Source organism: Seriola aureovittata, chromosome 4, assembly GCF_021018895.1.
Source record: "Seriola aureovittata isolate HTS-2021-v1 ecotype China chromosome 4, ASM2101889v1, whole genome shotgun sequence".
In the NCBI taxonomy this organism is placed as follows: domain Eukaryota; kingdom Metazoa; phylum Chordata; class Actinopteri; order Carangiformes; family Carangidae; genus Seriola; species Seriola aureovittata.
The window spans coordinates 22,662,339-22,682,455 of record NC_079367.1 but is presented as its reverse complement, the minus strand read 5'-3'; the positions used below and the strand labels follow the sequence as shown (position 1 = coordinate 22,682,455).

The 20,117-nt window shown below is 35.9% G+C and overlaps 5 protein-coding genes across 5 annotated transcripts; 2 read left to right on the top strand and 3 right to left on the bottom strand.

The window, feature by feature from the left end:
- Positions 1 to 813: 813 nt before the first annotated feature.
- LOC130167797 (olfactory receptor 52E8-like) lies at positions 814 to 3,905 on the bottom strand. Its single transcript, XM_056374291.1, has 2 exons — positions 3,524 to 3,905; positions 814 to 1,845 (listed from the first exon to the last, which is right to left on the bottom strand). The coding sequence occupies exons 1-2, from the start codon at positions 3,584 to 3,586 to the stop codon at positions 829 to 831; spliced, it is 1,080 nt and encodes a 359-aa protein (XP_056230266.1). The 5' UTR covers positions 3,587 to 3,905; the 3' UTR covers positions 814 to 828.
- Positions 3,906 to 5,995: 2,090 nt separating this feature from the next.
- LOC130167796 (olfactory receptor 52E8-like) lies at positions 5,996 to 6,961 on the bottom strand. The gene has a single exon (XM_056374290.1). The coding sequence runs from the start codon at positions 6,959 to 6,961 to the stop codon at positions 5,996 to 5,998; it is 966 nt and encodes a 321-aa protein (XP_056230265.1).
- Positions 6,962 to 9,374: 2,413 nt separating this feature from the next.
- LOC130167795 (olfactory receptor 2AT4-like) lies at positions 9,375 to 10,349 on the bottom strand. Its single transcript, XM_056374288.1, has one exon. It carries the CDS (start codon positions 10,347 to 10,349, stop codon positions 9,375 to 9,377), a length of 975 nt encoding a protein of 324 aa, XP_056230263.1.
- A 3,731-nt stretch (positions 10,350 to 14,080) lies between these two features.
- On the top strand, positions 14,081 to 15,362 carry LOC130167293 (olfactory receptor 10G4-like). Its single transcript, XM_056373301.1, has one exon. The coding sequence runs from the start codon at positions 14,081 to 14,083 to the stop codon at positions 15,017 to 15,019; it is 939 nt and encodes a 312-aa protein (XP_056229276.1). The 3' UTR covers positions 15,020 to 15,362.
- A 3,450-nt stretch (positions 15,363 to 18,812) lies between these two features.
- Positions 18,813 to 19,751, top strand: LOC130167794 (olfactory receptor 10G4-like). Its single transcript, XM_056374287.1, has one exon. The coding sequence runs from the start codon at positions 18,813 to 18,815 to the stop codon at positions 19,749 to 19,751; it is 939 nt and encodes a 312-aa protein (XP_056230262.1).
- Positions 19,752 to 20,117: the final 366 nt, after the last annotated feature.

The following is a 20,117-nucleotide window of genomic DNA, read 5'->3' as shown; positions in this document are numbered from 1 at the left end:
CACTGATTTCCAACACATAAACACAATAAAGTTTCTTCTTTGTCTATTTCCCCATTTTCTCATATTACTACACACAAATAAACAATCATATGGAAGCACAATGTTAATCTGATCAGTTCAACAATATTACTAGTGTACAATGAGCTCACCTGTCAATCCGATCTTATAAAACAACATAATTATAATAAAGCAGTATATAACCATATCTTAATGAGCACATAATCTAAATTACAGTAGTTTATATGCTTTTATTAGGGCAGAACCACAGGTTAAGATATATATTTTAAACATTAGAAAACTGGGATGAAAGTCAAAATTGTACTTTAATGACCTTATAGAAGATAAAGATAGAAAAAGTCAAGTGAGTTTTAAAAACAAGTTTACACGTAATTGTAGCAATTGACTCTGTTTTAGAATTAACTGGATATTAATTACTACCATGTTCAAATTTTAAAATGTGTACACACATGAAGAACTGATAATTTCACATATCAACATAAAGGTAGTGTACCAAAACAACAAAATGAGTAGAGATTATATTTTTACATTGCATATTTTGTTTGTCATGCCTTCCTGAATGCCTCTCAGTGAGTATACTGCGTTGAATTTGACATTTTATAGCGGTTGCTGTTTGCAGAGAAGGTGGAGAAAAGAAAAGAAAAAAAGTAAAAAATGTAGTAAAACAAATGACCGGAGGTAAACTACATATTAAGTGTAGGACCGAATTGTGCAGGTGGAATATTTCTTAACTGTCACACATCTGTCTGGGTCACACAAATCCTGCTGTTGGATTTTCATGTGCATTTTGCCTCACCTGTCAGCTTTACATTAATATGACAATTTTATCTCTATTCCAATTTTAGTTTTCCTTAGCCTCTTCATTAACATCTGCTTGATTTCTTGAGTCTTAAAACAATATATGATTGGATTAACAGCAGCAGGAAAAAGACTGTACAACAATATCAATAAAATACGAACATCTAAACTGAAAGAAAATCCAACAGTGTTAGCAACATAAACAAAACATCTGGGCAGGTAAAAAAGACAAGTGATGAATATTTGTGGGGTACAAGTTGATAAGGTCTTTTTTCGGCCGGCAGCATTAGACATTTTCAAAATAACCACTATGATGGAAATGTAGGAAAATAGGATGAATGCTAGAGGAAGCAAAAGACAAAACATAGCTACACACAGAGAAGTGACAGCGACTATTTTAACATCCTCACCACATGCCTGACTTGTTATAGAAATGTGGTCACAGTAACACTGAGCAATAACATTTGATTTACAGAATGGTAAAGTAAGGACATGTAGTACAACAGCTACCATTAAGGGCAGAGGTATGAACCAAGCAAACCCACAGAGCACAGATATCTTGTTGTTCGTGATTAGGACAGGATAACGCAGTGGAATACAGATGGCAATAAATCGATCAAGAGCCATTACCAACAAGATAAAAGAAGTTACTGATCCTAAATAGTGGACAAAGAACATCTGTGTAAAGCAGCCATAAAATGAGGTAATAGCATCACCAAACCAGTATTTTGATATGATCTTTGGGAGAGTCACAGTGCCAAATGTTAAGTCGTTCAGTGCTAGGTGACAAAAAACCAGATATGTTGGTTTTTGCAGTGACTTCTCATAGACAACAAATGCTAAAATGAAAATGTTCCCTATTGCAATAGTTAGGTAGATGACAAAAAGCAGAGCCGACACAGATCCATAATGCTGTGGTGAAAGTCCAGGGAAACCAAGGATGAAGAAGCTTCTCATCCTTGTAAAATTGGCAATCATAATTTCAGTTTTCAGTAAGAATTTATCACAACCAAGACATGAAATAAAAACCTGCAAGGTAAAAGTGCTGCTTAGACTTTTAGAATATTACTTGAGAATATAATAATAATTTCAGTGAGATAACCAAAACCCAACTATTCAATATTAGGCTCTATATCTGAAAGGCACTGCAAAACTGACTCGAATGCTTTTCCATACTCTGAATAAGGCTATTACTTTCCAGAGTGGAGCTCAGTATCCAAAAACTTAAGACAATGTCTGGATGCCAGGTGATACCAGCCTTTTATCAAGTTTGACCTGACATATCCTCAAAGGATCATAAAATGTATGGAGGAGTCATTTGTTTTTGTTTTTTTGGTGAGTTTAACTTGAGGAACATATTCATACAATGCAGACACTAACTTCTCACTTTTTACTATTTGAAAGTATAGATATAACATAAAATCAGATGTAATATAAAATCAATACTTATGATAAAAAACATGATATCAAATTAGACTAATTAATGAAAATATCATTAAAATAAATGAATGACACATCAACCCTCTTCATCAGTTTCTTCTTTTAGGTCAAAGCTATGCATCAAGCCAAAATATACATTTCCCCAAAAAATATATTTTGCTGCAAATGCAATACTACCAAGATTGCATTGTTTTTTTCAATATAATGATGAAACATTAATATTTATTGTATATGAAAAACTGTCAATGTATTTAATTTTTCCCCATGCAATATTTATGCCTACTAACTAAAGTGTGATTGAGGTTTTTCATGGTTATGACAATGCAAGTCAAAGCCTCTGGTTAAGTTTAGAGAAAGATAGTGACCTTGGTTAAATGTTGAGAAAGGATGCATCATTCATCATTATTTAAGCATTAACCTGCAGGTTAAAGTTAGGGAAAGAAAGCACAAACTTAGGTCTGGTGTCCAAGTTTTGGACTTTCACGCCCACCAGTCAACCCTTACCTCCTCCCTAGGACTAATGTGCATTATAAGGATGGCACTTTTCATTGATTGGGAAAACATGCCAGTGAATGTAATCCTGACATTACTTGTGCTCTAAAACTTGTTTTCTAAACAAATTATTAGTATATAAGAGTATTTCAGAGAAATTGGGTTGATTTCAGGCCTATAATTTAACATTCTAAAAGGCTATAGAATTATGATGGGGTTTTCTGTCCATATTCTCAATTGCAGCAAATGGGTACAGTACTCGACAGAAGCATTTTAGCATCTTGTCATTCCTACAAAGATAAAACGATAATTATTAGGATTATGGCCACTTTGAGGTTTTGAGAATTTGCCACTTGGTGAAGAGTAGGGATGCCGTAATCAAGTTTAGTTTTTTTGCCGCCCATACCGATCATCTGTGAGTGAGATTGTCCAATACTGATCATTTTTGGCATGCATTGCAGATGATGTACATTATCAGTTCCACACACTTCATAAAAGTTCCACACAGTCGACACAGCCGCTGGCGCATTGAACAAGGAGGGAGGCGGGACTACACTACACAGCACACAGTGCTTCTCTCAGCTGCAGACACCAGGGCCCGTATCCACAAAGCATTTTATCCTACCACTAAGAGTACTCCTAAGTCACACTAAACGATTTCCTCCTAAGTCCTATTCACAGAGCTGCTTAGACCAACTTTAAGCAAGGAAAAGCGAAAACTCCTAAGCTTATCGTGCTATGGCTGATGTCAGTTTTCATGGACAAGCTCCCTTACATGAACCACAGCAATTGGTTGATGAAAGACAAGTGTTTGCCTGTGAAAATGCATGCGCAACATCCTGCAGTAATAATAATAAAAAAAAAAAAACACTGAGAAATAAATGAATACGAATTAAATAATAACAGATTAGGTGCTGTTTACAAAAGTAGTGCATTCTCCAAAATGCGTCCATATGATAAGGTTTGTGTCGACCCGGGAGAATTTAATTTTACTATAAAAACTTCGATCAAATCTCTCAATGGAAAATTTAAAAAAAAACTAACCTGTCCTAGACGACCTAAATAAACCTAACTGGCAGCCTAATAGCCACAGTCTATTGTAGCTGTACCTGTTGTAATGTAGCTGTGGTCCCAGCTGTGGGTTGAGGTGTGAGAAGATTTCCCCTGTCCCCCACCAGGTGACATCCAGCTGGAACATGATCCTTTCAAACAGCTGCCTCAGGTCACTCTCCATTCAGATCCATATGACTCGTGTATAGTACCTGGACACTGTACAACAATGTCCACAACTGTATAGGTAGCATCAAATACAACCTGTGTGTTGATGGTGTGATTTTGTTTTCCTGTTTATAAATACCTCCTCGTCTTGCAATGGTGCAATAATTTTTACATGTGTTCCATCTCTGGCACCGACCAGTCCGGGTAGAATGGCAATTGCCATGAAGCTGCTTTATTTCTCTGTAGTTGTTGAACATCTAAAAGAAATTGTATGAATTGTCCTATGATGTCAACGCATTTATTGTTTGGTGGATATATCGGCTTTTCTCTTTTGCCAACTAGTGCATCGTTGCCCGACACTTAATTTCCGTACTGATTGGGTTGTTTCATTTGTTAGGAGATGTTATTGCATCCCTCACAAACTCCACAATGATCATTATTCCCTCATGATTGAGTTGGTATCTTTTAAGTAATTCAGCATTGTGTAAGGTTTCCAAAACACTGACGTGAAATGACAGCACGCCTTTTACGATTCTTTGTGATTTGGTTTTAGTGAGTTAGGAGTCCTCTCGACTGCTTCTAACTTCTCCCAGACTGAGGAGCTTCTCTAGGAGTTTCTCCCCTAAATCTGCAAGTTAGGAGCTACTTTTAGCCATAGATGCTTTGTGAATACTGGCCCACAGTATTAACCATAGGTGATTGGTTTTAAGGTGATCGGTGAGTAGACACATTAATTCCGATCTACTGATCACATATTTTAATGAAAATTGACCAATAATTGGGACATCTCTAGTGAAGAGTTGTGTACTTTTCATAAAATGTGGTGAAACTAAAGGTTTGAAGGTCATGGTCATAGACGTGTGTGCAGTGCCTTAGTTGTCGTTGACTCTGTAGACCAGGATTTGTGTCGTCTCTTGCACTAACAATTATTGGCATTTCAAAAAATATTGATGACAAGTAAACTACAACAATGTCTTGTCCTTCTTCACCATACATTGATAATGTAGGAAAAAATTACAAAATGTTGCCACTAGATGATCAAAATGTATTATTTCATGTAATGTAGGGCAGGGTTTTGCAAAATCATCCAGTTGTCCACATAGGAATTAACAAGAAACATCACACAAAAACACCCCTTTTCTTTGAACTGGAATATACCTGTACTTAATTTGCTGTAATGCATATCGTCAGCATCTGATTGTCAGTATTCACCCTGTTCATCCTCACACAAATCTTGGCCTAAATCCAAACACTCTTGTTTCTAAGAGTCTTCACTGCCATTATCTTGGATTTTTCAAAATTTCACAAGACAGAAAGAACAATTTGATGTAAAATGACAATTTTCTTATAAATTGAACATTGTTTTGGAGACTTCAGATTAGTGGAGTGAAAAGACCACTTTTTGAAGATGATACTAAAATTATCTCTTACAGCAAACCTTGATAGATTATGAAAAGAAAGGAAGTTCATTATACTTTATGTTCATGGTTTGATGTTTGAAATAACAATAGGTTGATAATCTACCTGAAGTTGATATATTGCCTTTGTCACAGTTTCCATACTTGTTAGACCTGAATCCGGCTTACAAACTAAAATAAAGGTTTGTCTTATAATCATTATATACTATAACATATGAGATTATAGTGTTGGAAATAAGGCAAAAGTACAAACGTTTGTTTCTTGGAAAATCAGGCTCATTAAAATACATCAAAATATGAGAGAATCACACAGTAAATGTCAACAGAAAGCAAGAGGCTATGGTCTTTTGTACATTACATTTTTGTTTAATTTGAATGTCACATGGATCATATAAATTTGTGAGAGTGCAGAACAGCATTTTAAATTATTTAGTAGAACAGCAAAATGTGTTCATTCATAAAACAGTTACCCCGTAACAGCATATATAGTCTTTAGTACATGTAGCTTGCAATCTCAGGTACTCTAGAATGGAAGTGGCTTGGATGGACAAAAATTTTTCATTTTAATATACAGAGATAAGAATTTAATGTAGATTCTCACACTGGGTGCATTACTTTGAAGTTTGTTTCATTCCAACTTTAGCATTTTTCAATCTCTTCATCAAAACTTCTTTGATATCCTTGGTTTTGAGGCAATATATGATTGGATTAACAGCAGGAGGAAGAAGACTGTACAGCAATATCAATAAAATGCGGAAGTCCAAACCGAAGGAAAACCCTGTAGCATGAGCAAGATAAACAAAACATCTTGGCAGGTAATACAGGCATGAAATGAATAACTGTGGCGTACAAGTTGATAAGGTTTTGTATCGACTTTCTACGTTTGGTATTCTCAAAACAACTATAAAGATAGAAATGTAGGAAAAAAATATAAATGAAAGTGGAAGCAAGAGACTAAACATTGCAAGACCGACAGCAACAGTCTGAACATATTTTACATTTCCACCACATGCCAGGTTTGTAATTGAAATGTGGTCACAATAACATTGCACAATGATGTTAGAACTACAATAAGGCAAAGAAAGGGCATGTAATACAACTGCCATCATCCTAACAAATGTCCCAATCCATGACATCCCACAAGCAATAGATATAGAGTTGTTTGTAATTAGAACAGGATATTTTAAAGGTAGACAAATTGCAATGAAACGATCCAGAGCCATAATCAGCAGAAAGAGAGAATGAATAGCTCCCAAGGAATGCACAAAATACATCTGAGTGAAGCAGGCACCAAAAGACGCAATCTTGTCATCCCACCAATATCTGGATATGATTTTTGGCAAAGTCACTGTCCCGAATAAGAAATCATTCATTGCCAGATGACAGAAGATCAGATATGTTGGCTTTTGTAGACGCCTTTCAAACCCAACAAAAACTAAAATGAAAATATTTCCAGCAAGAATAACCAAGTAGGTGAAGAAAAGAAGAGCAGACGCAGGTCCATAATATGTTGGGTGAAGTCCTGGGAATCCAAGTATTACAAAGTCTTTGATTGTTGTTATGTTCTTGTAAATCATTCTAATTCATTTGTTAAAATGTGAGATAAATGCCCTCTTAAAGGAAATGTGCAAGATTATAGTTTGTCATTGTTCATCATTCAAACAATATCCATGACTGGCTTTTATGATCTAGCTGTTCTAGCTGTTTTTTCTATTGCCTTTGAAATGAAACATTTTTCAGATCCCAATCCTGAAAATCAAGCTAACAGTGCATCCCAATCCAAACTGAATACTACATTGCACTTTATATATGCTCCTTATAATGCCCCTCCTCTGTGGATGGTGCACTACCTCAGGGGTAGAACTTCAGTGGCGCAGTGAAAATGTATGAAATTGTGCTTTTCCCTCATAAAGGAGGAGCAGAGTTGCTAGTAATATCGGAAATGCCTCTGATAGTGCCTAAAATACTGGATCGATTATCGCTGAGTACACGAATCAATGCACCATGTAATCTATCGATAAACTTCATAGTTTCACACCGAGATATAATGTACACTAAAACAGTAGTGTACACAGGAAGTTGTGCTGTGAGCCATTGGCAACTACTGTTATAGAGTGGTAAAGAAGAATTGATGTCTGGTAAATATCGCAATGTTGGCCGAGGTCACAAATAGACCCAGATGCTGTCCTACCTGGACCTATGACCTATAGATTATTGAGAATTATCTCAATAATATTACAATCTGTACAATATGCAAGGTTTTAATTTTGAGGGATGACACTAGTGTTAGGACAACTAATGTAGGGATTGGCATTTATTCTCATTTTTATTTATTTTTTGACTGACAGTCAATTTAGATAATGAAAAAACATTCTCTTGCATTCATGTATCTGCTCAGGTTTTACAAAGGGTTTAACCTGAGCCATGCCATACAACAATGACAGCAATCGTATCACATCCATACAGGGTTAGTAGAATGCAACAGTTTAAAGGTTTTTAATTATTTCTTCTTCAAACTGTATTTATTTTAGAGATGTTCTGATAGTAGTATCGGAAATGCCTCTGATACTACTTAAAATACTGGGTTGGTTAACGCTGAATACTTGATGCACTGGTCCGATACCACATAATCTATTGATAAACTTTGTTGGGTCTGAGTTCTGCCTCATGAGCTGGACACCATAAATGTTGGATCTTCGGTTGTCTATTCTATTTGCTATCATAAATTAAGAAAATATTAATATTAAAATATTAATATCAAATAATAACTTTAAAATGAATTAAAGTCCTCGGGGCACCGGCCTAAACTAATAGGCAAAATAGCCAATATTGTTTAAGTCCCAAATTATTACTATTAATCTGGAACTCTGATTAATAATAACCTTAAAAACTATAACCAAATTACCATATCAACAGTAAGTTAAACTGAAGGATTGGAATTCTACTAAGTAGAGGTTGGCAATATTCACACTTGTGCAACATTAAACACACCAGTAGTTATACTTAGAGACATTTATTTATATATTCATATATAGTAAAAACACAATGTCTAATCTATAATTCATCTTATGATTAGTGTCCAGTACAGTTAATTCTTTTCTGAAATGAAAACATTACATATGAACATGTCCAAAACTCTTAAAAAATCATAACAGAGAATTACCTCATTGAATAAGCACTTGATAAACACTGTTTATTTGATCAGTAGGACCATATATATTTCTTGTACTAGTGGGTTTTGTCCCGGAGGAAAACTAAATATTTGTGCTTGAGGTCAAAAGTCATTGTAAGTTATTCCAAGCATGTGTTGTTTTTGTTCTGGTCACAACAACCTAAACTGGATACCTGTGTGAGACATTGCTAAATTCTGACCTACATTTTTCTTAGATCTGGCAATGTTCAGGGATGCTTGATAAACAAGACTGATACAACATATTAATAATAAATGTACATTTTATTCAGTTCATTTTGTAATAGAAAATACAGGCTTGAGATATGCCTGAATTCTATATAATCAATTTTTAACTTCTCTTGTACTGTGACCATAACATGTATGACACACTCTAATCAACATGACAACATGAGAGGTCTCTGCAGTGAATGTTGAAGTTAGTCAGTTAAAACAATTAACCTAACAAGGTCAGAGGCCGGAAAACATTTAAAAACCCATTTTCCTCTGTTTTCCTCCGTAACCTGCAACAGAACTCGCTGAACATTGCTTTAATTACATACATATTTGTTTTACATAAACATACATGAGGGCTGTTTCATTCAGTTATACTAGATTGTAGAAATCCTTTCCCTTCCTCTAGGTGTGGCCTCCTATGTGTTAAAATGATGTGGTTATCATTGTGACAGGTTTGACTTTCAATTTTTCCCCAATCAATATTTTTTTTTTTAAGTTTTCAGTTCTCACAGAATGAGACGGCTAATTCGAAGAAAGGAGCAGTAATAAAAGATAAAAATAAAAAAAAAAAATTAATCGGTTTGTCAGTCACTAACAGCTGCAACTCGTGTTTTTTGTGAAGCAGCCCTTTTGTTGAATTGCTTTCGCAAGCTTTCTCTCATTTCTTTACTTCTTAAGCAATATATAAGTGGATTTATCATAGGGGGGCAAAGGCTATACAGCATGATAATTACTATTCGCATATCGGCACTAAATTTAATGCCAACATTGCTGGCTAAATATACAAAACACCTGGGTAAATAATAGAGTGAAATTACCATTAGTTGAGTACTACAAGTGGATAAAGATTTAAGGCGACCTTGTAAATTTGCTATCTTAAGTACTGCTCTAACTATGCAACAGTAGGAAAAAATGATAAATGCCAGAGGCCCCAGTAGCACAACCATTGCAAACACAAAAGCAGGAAAGCCATAAGGGGCTCTGTCAGTGCAAGCGAGTATTGTTATACCAATATGATCACAGTAACAGTGATTGATTATGTTTGAGGCACAGTAAGGCAGAGGGTATGCCCTAATAACTATCATTAAAGGGCCTGCATTGGCAACAACCCATGCAATAATACTGAGAATGCATATAGTGGAGTTTTTAAGAACAAGTGTATATCTGAGAGGATGGCAGATGGCGAAATACCTATCTAAAGCCATTAGGAAGAGAATATAGGAATTCACTGAACCAAGAAAGTGAACAAAGTACATTTGAACAAAACAAGCATTGAATGAGATGGTCCCTGATTGAAACCAGTACTTACTTATGATCTTAGGTAAGGTGGTTGTGCTAAAGAGAATGTCACAAGCACTGAGATTCAAAATTATATAATACATTGGCTTATGAAGGCTACGATCAGTTGCAAATAAAAAGAAAACTGTAGCATTGCCCATCAAAGTAAAGGAATAAACCAAGAACAGCACAACTGAGGCAAGACCTTGGTATTCTGGATGAAGTCCAGGGAATCCTGTAAGGATAAATTCAGTCACAATGCTGTGATTTCCCTCTGGCATGATGGAGCTGAATTTTCCTAAACACACTGAAAAGGAAATATGGGAGCACATTTACAACACATTAGATGAAATACTTTAACATCAAACATTTATATTTTCACATCTGACTGATAATTAACAACTGTCAACCATTTTACAGTAATTGATGAATCTTTTATAACCTTTACTATTACATCCTTCATATTTCCTTTTTTCTGATTCAAATTTTTTATACAAGTTTTTTTTTGCATAGCCTTAAAGTACATACTACATTGCATTTCATTACATATATGTTTTGTGTATAATAAAATAAACTTTTGTATTCTTGAATCCTTAATGACATAACAGTAGATCAGTTTACATGTACCTCTCTCAAACAGTATGGCAGCATAGTCTAGGTACTGATTCACCTCTTAAAAAGACTTTACAGCATGCCTTGTGATCAGGACATGGAATCCATCCCTTTTTTTAATTCTCTGCGGATCACTAACAATCAGTCAACTAACCTCTTTAAGCACACAAATGGCAGTTTTACTTTTCTTTTTTTTTCCATCAAGCAGAAAGATGTCCACTAATTACTCTTAGAATAAACAAAAACCACGGTTAACCCACTGGAATAAGTGGTTGTGTATCACTCTAATGGGAACATTAATAGCAATTTTTGTTTCTTAATTTTCGGGTTTCTAAAGAGGTCTTGAGCCGATGCTATCCCCTATCCTTTTTTGACTATGATTAATATAGTAATTAACATTAAATTAGATAGTGGCCTGGGTAAATACTGTATATACTATGCAAGGAACACTCACCTCATGTTGGCTAATTGGAACAAACACTAATTTAATAATGCTAATAAATTATAAGTCTCACATGGGTAATTGACTTAATTTTAACAAAACTCCCATGTGTACCTAAATTATCTAAATTGATACTGAGGGAGGAGTGTTAATATCCCCAGTGTTTAATAGTGGTCTCTCAGCACATAGCATATGTTTAGTATGAGTGGATGTCTTTGAAGCATAATCCTCCAGGTTTAAATGTGAAAGTCACCTTGAACTGACTGAACCTTTTTTTTCTTTTAAAGAAGAAAAGCAGAAAAATGAAGGATGGATTTTGGCCTGCATTTTGTCCATAACCGTTATCACTTAAAACTGTCAAAGATTTGCTGGTTACATCTTCTTAAGTGTGAGGTTTTGTTGCTCTCCTACTTTTCATTACATTTTAAACTCAACATTCGGATTTTAGCTTTGCCTAAACAAAATGAGGTATATGTAGACAAATTTGGGCTTGGGAGTTTCTTATGGCTTCTCATGACTTTTTCGTATATAAATTCAATTGATGAAAACAAATTATGTGATAGATGGCTGTAGACCTATGTCCTATTTTCAATGTGGAAGATACTATCTAAGGCAGTTCAGAACCATGCAAGTGATTACCTCTATTAACAAATATGCATTGTGGCTACAGTACATGTCTTCCCAGCACTTCACAGCATTCATACTCTAACTTTTCCAATTCTATGGAAGTTAACTATGATGTCAGTTGGTGTGCAAACAACAGAGTTAATATTCACAGAAATAGTTAGAGAAAGATTCTGTTGACATGAGTATTCACTAAGGTACAAAGACACAGAGGCGTAGACTCACATACAGCCTTTAATCACACACTTGAGACCATTGTTGACATGAGACACTAACTAGCGTCCTCTTGGAACTCATTTGTGCTGTTGCTTGCTAACTGTCATCAGTCTAAAACAAACATCTCACTCTATCATCAAGTAAAAACTTTTTGATGTTTAATTGTGCAGAACACAACATCAACAGTACTTGCGTCCATGTAGTGTGGGGGGCACATGTTTTATTCTGAGGAATGAGAAATGCCACTACAAGTTTAAGTTTTGTTAAGCTGTTGGCTGTTTTTGATCATTAATTAGCCAAGAGCGGAGGAGGAGGTTTTCCTTACAGCACTCTCAGCGCTGAAGGATTCAATGTGTGTTTTCATTTTGTTAAACTAGAGAGTCTGACTACTGTATGCTATTTATTTTATTTATATAATATTTTCCTACACAGGAGATGTAGGCTGTTATGCTGGTTCTGCACATGTAAAAATAAGCCCCTTCTTATGAAAAAAAAAACATTTTTTGTACTGCTATTTTTTAATGGGTCAAAGACACTTTCATATCTAAATTCCCAAAATTTCCATTCTAAATAGTATATTTTAATCTTGTCTGTAAACGAGCTGCTATCAGTCAGAAAAAAATTCAAAATTAGCATCCCTACTGACAATAAATTTGGGTCTACAATATGTTAGTTTTGAATGTGTGTGTGTGCGCATGTCTGTGTGTATGTGTGTGTGTGTTGTAGAAATAGAAATGCATTAGTTGCATAATTTCTGCATGTGATCATAGGAACCTCTATTTTCACTAGTGGTTTTGTGAAAAATTATAAAAGTAGTAGAGTAACTCCTTGTGACTAAGGACTAAATATAGTATGATACAGAAACTACAAGGAGCTATATCAAATGCTTGGTACCACTGAACTTAAATTTCAACAATATGTGCTTTGATCCATTGTAAATTTAGCCTGTCATATAAATGTAAACACTTATTTTTGTGATTTGTACATTCTTTTAAAAAGTAAATCAAACTAAATATAGTCGTTAGTCATCATTAGGTTTAAAATGTAGACTATCTCAGATTCAACATAATCCTCAACTAGTTCTAAAGAAAAAGATGGATATGAGGAACTGATTTTGTTTCTAATGTAATCCATTATAGTGCAGAAAAAATAAACTCTTCACAAATAACAAGCCAAAGCTATGGCGCTTATACACTACATTGCAATGTTTCCAATGAGTTAATTATTTTTCAGCTTGAAATATTCCCAAACCAATCAAACCTAATTCGTAGATGTAGTATCATTAGCTGTATAGCCATAGTGTATAGCCATAACATATTCTCTCCCACCATTGCCAACTCATCACACTGCTCATTTCATTATTATTTTCATCTTTATGATTATTACACCTTGCATTTACTCTGTAGATAGTAGTTTAGTTAATAAACTCCTTTATTTACACCCAGTTGTTGTCCTGTTGTATTCTTTTGACGTAGGGACTGGAGATCTATTGAATTGAGAAGTCATGGCTTCCGATATGAGATTGATAAATTTGGCAATGAAGTAATTCATTGTTGTTCTCCAAGAGGACTGGTGCCCCATTTCAACGAGAGTAAATTCTAAATTATGGTGTTAACGCTACATGCGTGTGTTATGTATGAAACTTGAGTCAGTCTGTTTTGCAGATGAATGACTATTTCTCTTTGCATCAATTAATAGCATTACATTACAAATTACAATTAATTAGATACTTATATTAAAAGTTTAATTTTCTACCTGAACAAAAAAAGCACTCGTTCACTCTGCACTCACACACCAATAGTGGCGGCTGTGCGTCCGTATTCACCGGAGAACTCATCATTCAAACTCCAATCAACATCCAATATGACTGGATGAAGGTCCTGGCCAATAAGAACTTACTGTTATAGTGAGCCTTAAAAGCTTAAATCCTACAAGCTATCTGGAAATCTTCATTGTTGGGAAAGCTGTTTGAGGGAGCTCAGTGAGATATTATATGACTGACTGACTGACTGGCTGACTAGTTATGATTTGCAACATGTGGAAGGATCTTTTGCTGTGAGAACACTTTTTTCATGATTTTCTTCTTTTTGAATTTTTAAGTAACTTAGTTAGTTTAATATGCCTTTATATAATGCTTCAATCACAGTAACAGAATTTGTTATAGGTGGTTTTGACGAAACCAAAAGGCCTTTGTTAGTTGGTGTGGTTATATTGATTACCTATGTTCTAGCTGTTCTAGCCAACATGGTAAACATCCTTTTCATTATTTATGACAGGAGATTACACAAACCAATGTATGTTCTGATTTGTAACCTTGCTGTTGTTGATATACTGTACATGACCAGTGCCAGTCCAACAATGATTGGGATTCTAGTTGGTGGTGTTAATACCATATCGTATGTGCCATGCTTCATTCAAATGTTTGCTTTCCACTTGGGAGGGGTGATGGAGATGTTTTCTTTATCGGTTATGGCATTTGATCGACTGGTTGCTATCAGTTATCCTTTTCAGTACCACAGTTTTTTAACAAATGCTCGTACTCTTGTCCTTGCGTATTTCCTGTGGATTTTTGCCTGTTGTTTTGTGGCTGTGTTGCCTGCAAGTTTGGTTCCTCTCCCTCACTGCTCCTCAACACTGAAGTACACTTTCTGTGACTTTCCTGCCATAATGCGAACCACTTGTGTCGACCCCACTTACTATTTCGGTATGGTTACTATCATATTATTTTTTATTTTATTTTCCACTTTCTGTTTTATTTGCCTGTCGTATTTGGGGATCATATATTTTGTGAAATTATCCTCGAGCAATGATAAAAAGAAATTAGGCACCACTTGTTTGAGTCACTTGATTGTGGTAGCATGTTATTATTGTCCAATATTTGTCACCTCTGTCTTGACCAGGTTAGGTGTGGCATTAACTCTTGAGGCACGCCATGGCTTAATGATCGGGACCATCCTTGGACCATCTCTTGTAAATCCTTTTGTGTATTGTCTTAGGACCAAAGAAATTAGATATAAGATCTTTAAGATATTCACAAAAGTAGAGACATCTCAGTAGATTCTTGTGAACTGTGAATTTACTGTCTTATAAAATTTGCATTCCTTTCTTGTCTAAGTATAATGCTAAAATGATGGACATTCATCTGTGCATTTTCTAACCGGTTTATCCTGTTCAGGATTGTAAGGGACAGGAGCGTATTCTATCTAAAGTTGGGTGGAAAGTAATCTATGTAAAAACAAATTTACATTCACAATCACATGTACCAGCAATTTAGAATTAACATCTAACCTAACGTCTTCTCCTCGTCTCATCTCCTTGTCTGTGGGAAGAAACCGGAGCACCAGGAGGAAATATTCAATCTCCACGCTCAACTCTGCAACCTGACAAAATATATTATGACACAAGCATACTGTATATAATAACATTTGTTTGGTTTTGTAAATACTGGTTAGTTTACAAAATTGCATACTTACCAGCATTACTAATTGCCTGTTAACAATTTTTTATGTCAATAAACTATGCAATTGAAGCTGTGTAGGTGTGTAAAAAAGTTTTCTTTTTCTTGGCTAATCAGGAAGAGCAGAAACAAAAATTGTGATCCTGATCTTGATATCATAACCAGGTCAGTGAAGATTCTCAGTCATAACATGTATGAGGACTTATTTGGGCTTGGGACTTTGTTACGGCCATTTTTCATGATTTTGTCATGTACACATTCAAAAAAATGTTTTAATGTTGACAGTAGTATCCCAGGCAGTTGAGGACCATGCAATTGTTTGCTTCTTTGAACAATTATACACTGTGGTAGTTGAGGCTTTAGGCACCATGTGTTGCTTCCTCACAGGCTACTGTGCATGTTTTCCTGGCACTTCATAGCATTCAGACGTTAACTTTTCTAACTCTGTGGACCTTTACGATGATGTCAGTTGATGCATAAACAACATATTTAAGAGCTGATGTCCACAGAAATAGAGTCTGTTGAGATGAGAATTCACTAAGGTACAAAGACTCAGACATAGAAGCCGACATTCACATATGCACACTTTAATCACACACTAGTACAGGATAGATGTGATGTCTGATAATCACAAAGATGAAGAGTGGAGCAAAGGAACAGTGTTAATCAGCTGATAAAATGAACTGAGTAATGAATTGGGCAATGATGAGAGAGAATATGTTTTGGCTATTTACTATGTGGCTATACTGCCTCTGAATGAAATTTGATATTTAAAATATTTTATCACATCGACCCAGTCATGAGTGGAATAATAAGACCTTGCCTACTGTGAGTTGTAGTAGCGACTAATGACTATTTTTCTATCGATTCATCTAGCAACTATTTTCTTGAATAGTTGATTAATCTACATGATTAATGTTACTCCAAAAAAACAAAAAACGGTAACACAGAGGACTGGAACAGATGAACTGACCCAGACAAAGGGGAGCACAGACACTAAATAGACATAGGGGAGGCAAGGATGACTGAACATAGGTGAAACACATTAGGGTGGGGAAGACAATCAAACTAGAGGGAAACAGGACAAAAACAGGAAGTAATAAGATCAAGAGACACAAGGAAAGTAACTACAAAATAAAACAGGAAATGACCAAACTCAAAGTGCAAACATAATACAAAAACTCAAACATAAATTGTCGGTCATGGCAAACCATGACAAATCCTTAACAATATATAAAAAAAAAAAGATATGCATATTAGATAAAGAGCAACGTGTTTAGCAGTACCACACTCAAATGGCTTGAGACCTTGTTCAAACTCCCCCAGCAGACTCCACTGTTCAGGTTTGATGTCAGTGTAATCCTTAGCTCTTTGTGTAACTTCTGGGTCTGATAACAGACCACTTCTGCAGTCAGCTGATCAAGTGGTAAGAGCTATTCCACCTTACACTAACATCTTGAATGAGTTTTTGTTGAGGAACTGCAATTACTTTGGTGATTTGTGGATTCTTCGGCACGTGGTTTACCGCTAGTTGTAATGTGTGGCCAGCACAGTGGATGGAAGATTCCATGCTTCTCTTCCAACAACTTGAGGTTCTGCTCAACATTACCTGCATTGTCATGCACCACAGCTTTGGTTTTACTTGCAGGAATTCCAAACTTCTCAATTGCTGTTTCAATCCAGGGTACAATATTCACTGCATTGTGTTGCTCTTGGAGTGGCATAGTAGTCAAACTATAGCTTATTAGTTCCTAGTCGTCATTGATGAAATGACAGATTATGCCCAACTTTCCTCTGTGGCAACACTTGTCCATGCATCAGTTGTTAAACATACCATGGAACAGGATGAGGACAGGGAAAGTTTGTCTCTCTGGAGTTCATCCTCATATTTCCTCTTCATCATGTTGGTGAAGCAAGTTGTTTTATGGAGAATGTAGCCTAGTTGGAATGTTTTAACTATAGCATGGAAACCCTCATCTTCTACCATTGCCTGGGGTCTCATGTCTTTGATGATCATGTAGAGGACATCATCAGTAAGAGCTGCTGGAAATTGTGGTGAGGAATCCTTTTGCAGGAATTTGTTTATGTGGCTTTGCCATTCACCAAGAGAAAGAGAGGGTAAAAACCAATACATCATAATTATTTAACATGTAATACTGAAGAAAGTAATATTTCCTATGTTCCTTTATCTTCCTTTAATTATATCAAGGTAAAGGTAAACTAAATTATCCCCAAGGGGCAATTTGTTGCACAGCCAGCAATGAATAAATACTGTAATCACACACTCGAAAATTTACACAAGAAACAAGGGGTTACATGAGGCTATTTAAAGAATCGATGGTAGCAGGGACAAATTAATTTTTTAATCTGTTGGTCCTGCATCTAGACATGATGTAGGCGACCAGATTGGAGCAGCTTTCACTCACTCCCCGGGAGGCGGGCTGGTCTCCTAATTTACAGCAAATGGACATTCACTCAACCATCCTGTTATGCTGACTGCTCTGGTGAAAGTGTTTGTGGTTGTCATTTACAGTCCACCATGACAACTAGGTGACTTTGTGGATGAGACACACTGCTTTCTTCTATTCCTGATTATGGCTGTCCTAAGCAGTATGAGCATCCACTTAGACAATCCAAGCTCTGCAGACATCCTGTCCCTGATACATTCATTTGAGTTGAAACATATCTGCAGCCCTCTGACACACAAAGCTGGTAAAGTATTCAACCTTATTCTAACCCGAAAGTTGTGCCGTAGATTGTCTGACTCTATCCACCAAACCTGACTGATACCATTTGAAAGTTGCGTACCAATCCCAGAGCCACTGAGAGAAAATGGCGCTAAACCAGTGACCCTGCCGACCTCCAAGACTGTCAGTCACTTCTAGTCTCCCTCTTATCCAACATTGGTGCTGCCAAAACCACTTTTTACAATGATACGATAATATAAATTACATTCTTTTCTTTTTTTCAGTATGAAATACCTAAATACAAAAATGTGCATGTTGTCCATTTTCATAATAAATTTCTACCTGAACACACAAAACACTCGTTCACCCTGCACTCACACACACAATAGCAGCCGCTGTGCATCCGTATTCACCTGAGAACTCATCATTCAAACTCCAATCAATATCCAGTATGACTGGATGAAGGTCCTGGCCAATAAGAACTTACTGTTATAGTGAGCCTTAAAAGCTTAAATCCTACAAGCTATCTGGAAATCTTCATTGTTGGGAAAGCTGTTTGAGGGAGATCAGTGAGATATTATATGACTGACTGACTGACTGGCTGACTAGTTATGATTTGCAGCATGTTGAAGGATCTTTTGCTGTGAGAACACTTTTTTCATGATTTTCTTCTTTTTGAATTTTTAAGTAACTTAGTTAGTTTAATATGCCTTTATATAATGCTTCAATCACAGTAACAGAATTTGTTATAGGTGGTTTTGACGAAACCAAAAGGCCTTTGTTAGTTGGTGTGGTTATATTGATTACCTATGTTCTAGCTGTTCTAGCCAACATGGTAAACATCCTTTTCATTATTTATGACAGGAGATTACACAAACCAATGTATGTTCTGATTTGTAACCTTGCTGTTGTTGATATACTGTACATGACCAGTGCCAGTCCAACAATGATTGGGATTCTAGTTGGTGGTGTTAATACCATATCGTATGTGCCATGCTTCATTCAAATGTTTGCTTTCCACTTGGGAGGGGTGATGGAGATGTTTGCTTTATCGGTTATGGCCTTTGATCGACTGGTTGCTATCAGTTATCCTTTTCAGTACCACAGTTTTTTAACAAATGCTCGTACTCTTGTCCTTGCGTATTTCCTGTGGATTTTTGCCTGTTGTTTTGTGGCTGTGTTGCCTGCAAGTTTGGTTCCTCTCCCTCACTGCTCCTCAACACTGAAGTACACTTTCTGTGACTACGCTGCCATAATGCGAACCACTTGTGTCGACCCCACTTACTATTTTGGTATGGTTACCATCATATTATTTTTTATTTTATTTTTCACTTTCTGTTTTATTTGCCTGTCATATTTGGGGATCATATATTTTGTGAAATTATCCTCGAGCAGTGATAAAAAGAAAATAGGCACCACTTGTTTGAGTCACTTGATTGTGGTAGCATGTTATTACTGTCCATTATTTATCCGCATTGTCCTGACCAGGTTAGGTGTGGAATTAACTCTTGAGGCACGCCATGGCTTAATGATCGGGGCCATCCTCGGCCCGTCTCTTGTAAATCCTTTTGTGTATTGTCTTAGGACCAAAGAAATTAGATATAAGATCTTTAAGATATTCTCAAAAGTAGAGACATCTCAGTAGATTCTTGTGAACTGTGAATTTACTGTCTTATAAAATTTGCATCCCTTTCTTGTCTAAGTATAATGCTAAAATGATGGACATTCATCTGTGCATTTTCTAACCGGTTTATCCTGTTCAGGATTGTAAGGGACAGGAGCGTATTCTATCTAAAGTTGGGTGGAAAGTAATCTATGTAAAAACAAATTTACATTCACAATCACATGTACCAGCAATTTAGAATTAACATCTAACCTAACATCTTCTCCTCGTCTCATCTCCTTGTCTGTGGGAAGAAACCGGAGCACCAGGAGGAAATATTCAATCTCCACGCTCAACTCTGCAACCTGACAAAATATATTATGACACAAGCATACTGTATATAATAAC

Excerpts from the sequence above, each read along its gene's own strand:
- LOC130167293 (XM_056373301.1), top strand. The coding sequence starts at position 14,081 with ATGCCTTTATATAATGCTTCAATCACAGTAACAGAATTTGTTATAGGT.
- LOC130167794 (XM_056374287.1), top strand. The coding sequence starts at position 18,813 with ATGCCTTTATATAATGCTTCAATCACAGTAACAGAATTTGTTATAGGT.
- LOC130167795 (XM_056374288.1), bottom strand. The coding sequence starts at position 10,349 with ATGCCAGAGGGAAATCACAGCATTGTGACTGAATTTATCCTTACAGGA.
- LOC130167796 (XM_056374290.1), bottom strand. The coding sequence starts at position 6,961 with ATGATTTACAAGAACATAACAACAATCAAAGACTTTGTAATACTTGGA.
- LOC130167797 (XM_056374291.1), bottom strand. The coding sequence starts at position 3,586 with ATGTTGCGCATGCATTTTCACAGGCAAACACTTGTCTTTCATCAACCA. Across the intron at positions 1,846-3,523 it reads AACCAATTGCTGTGGTTCAT|GTTTTTATTTCATGTCTTGG; the intron begins GTAAGGGAGCTT and ends TTTACCTTGCAG.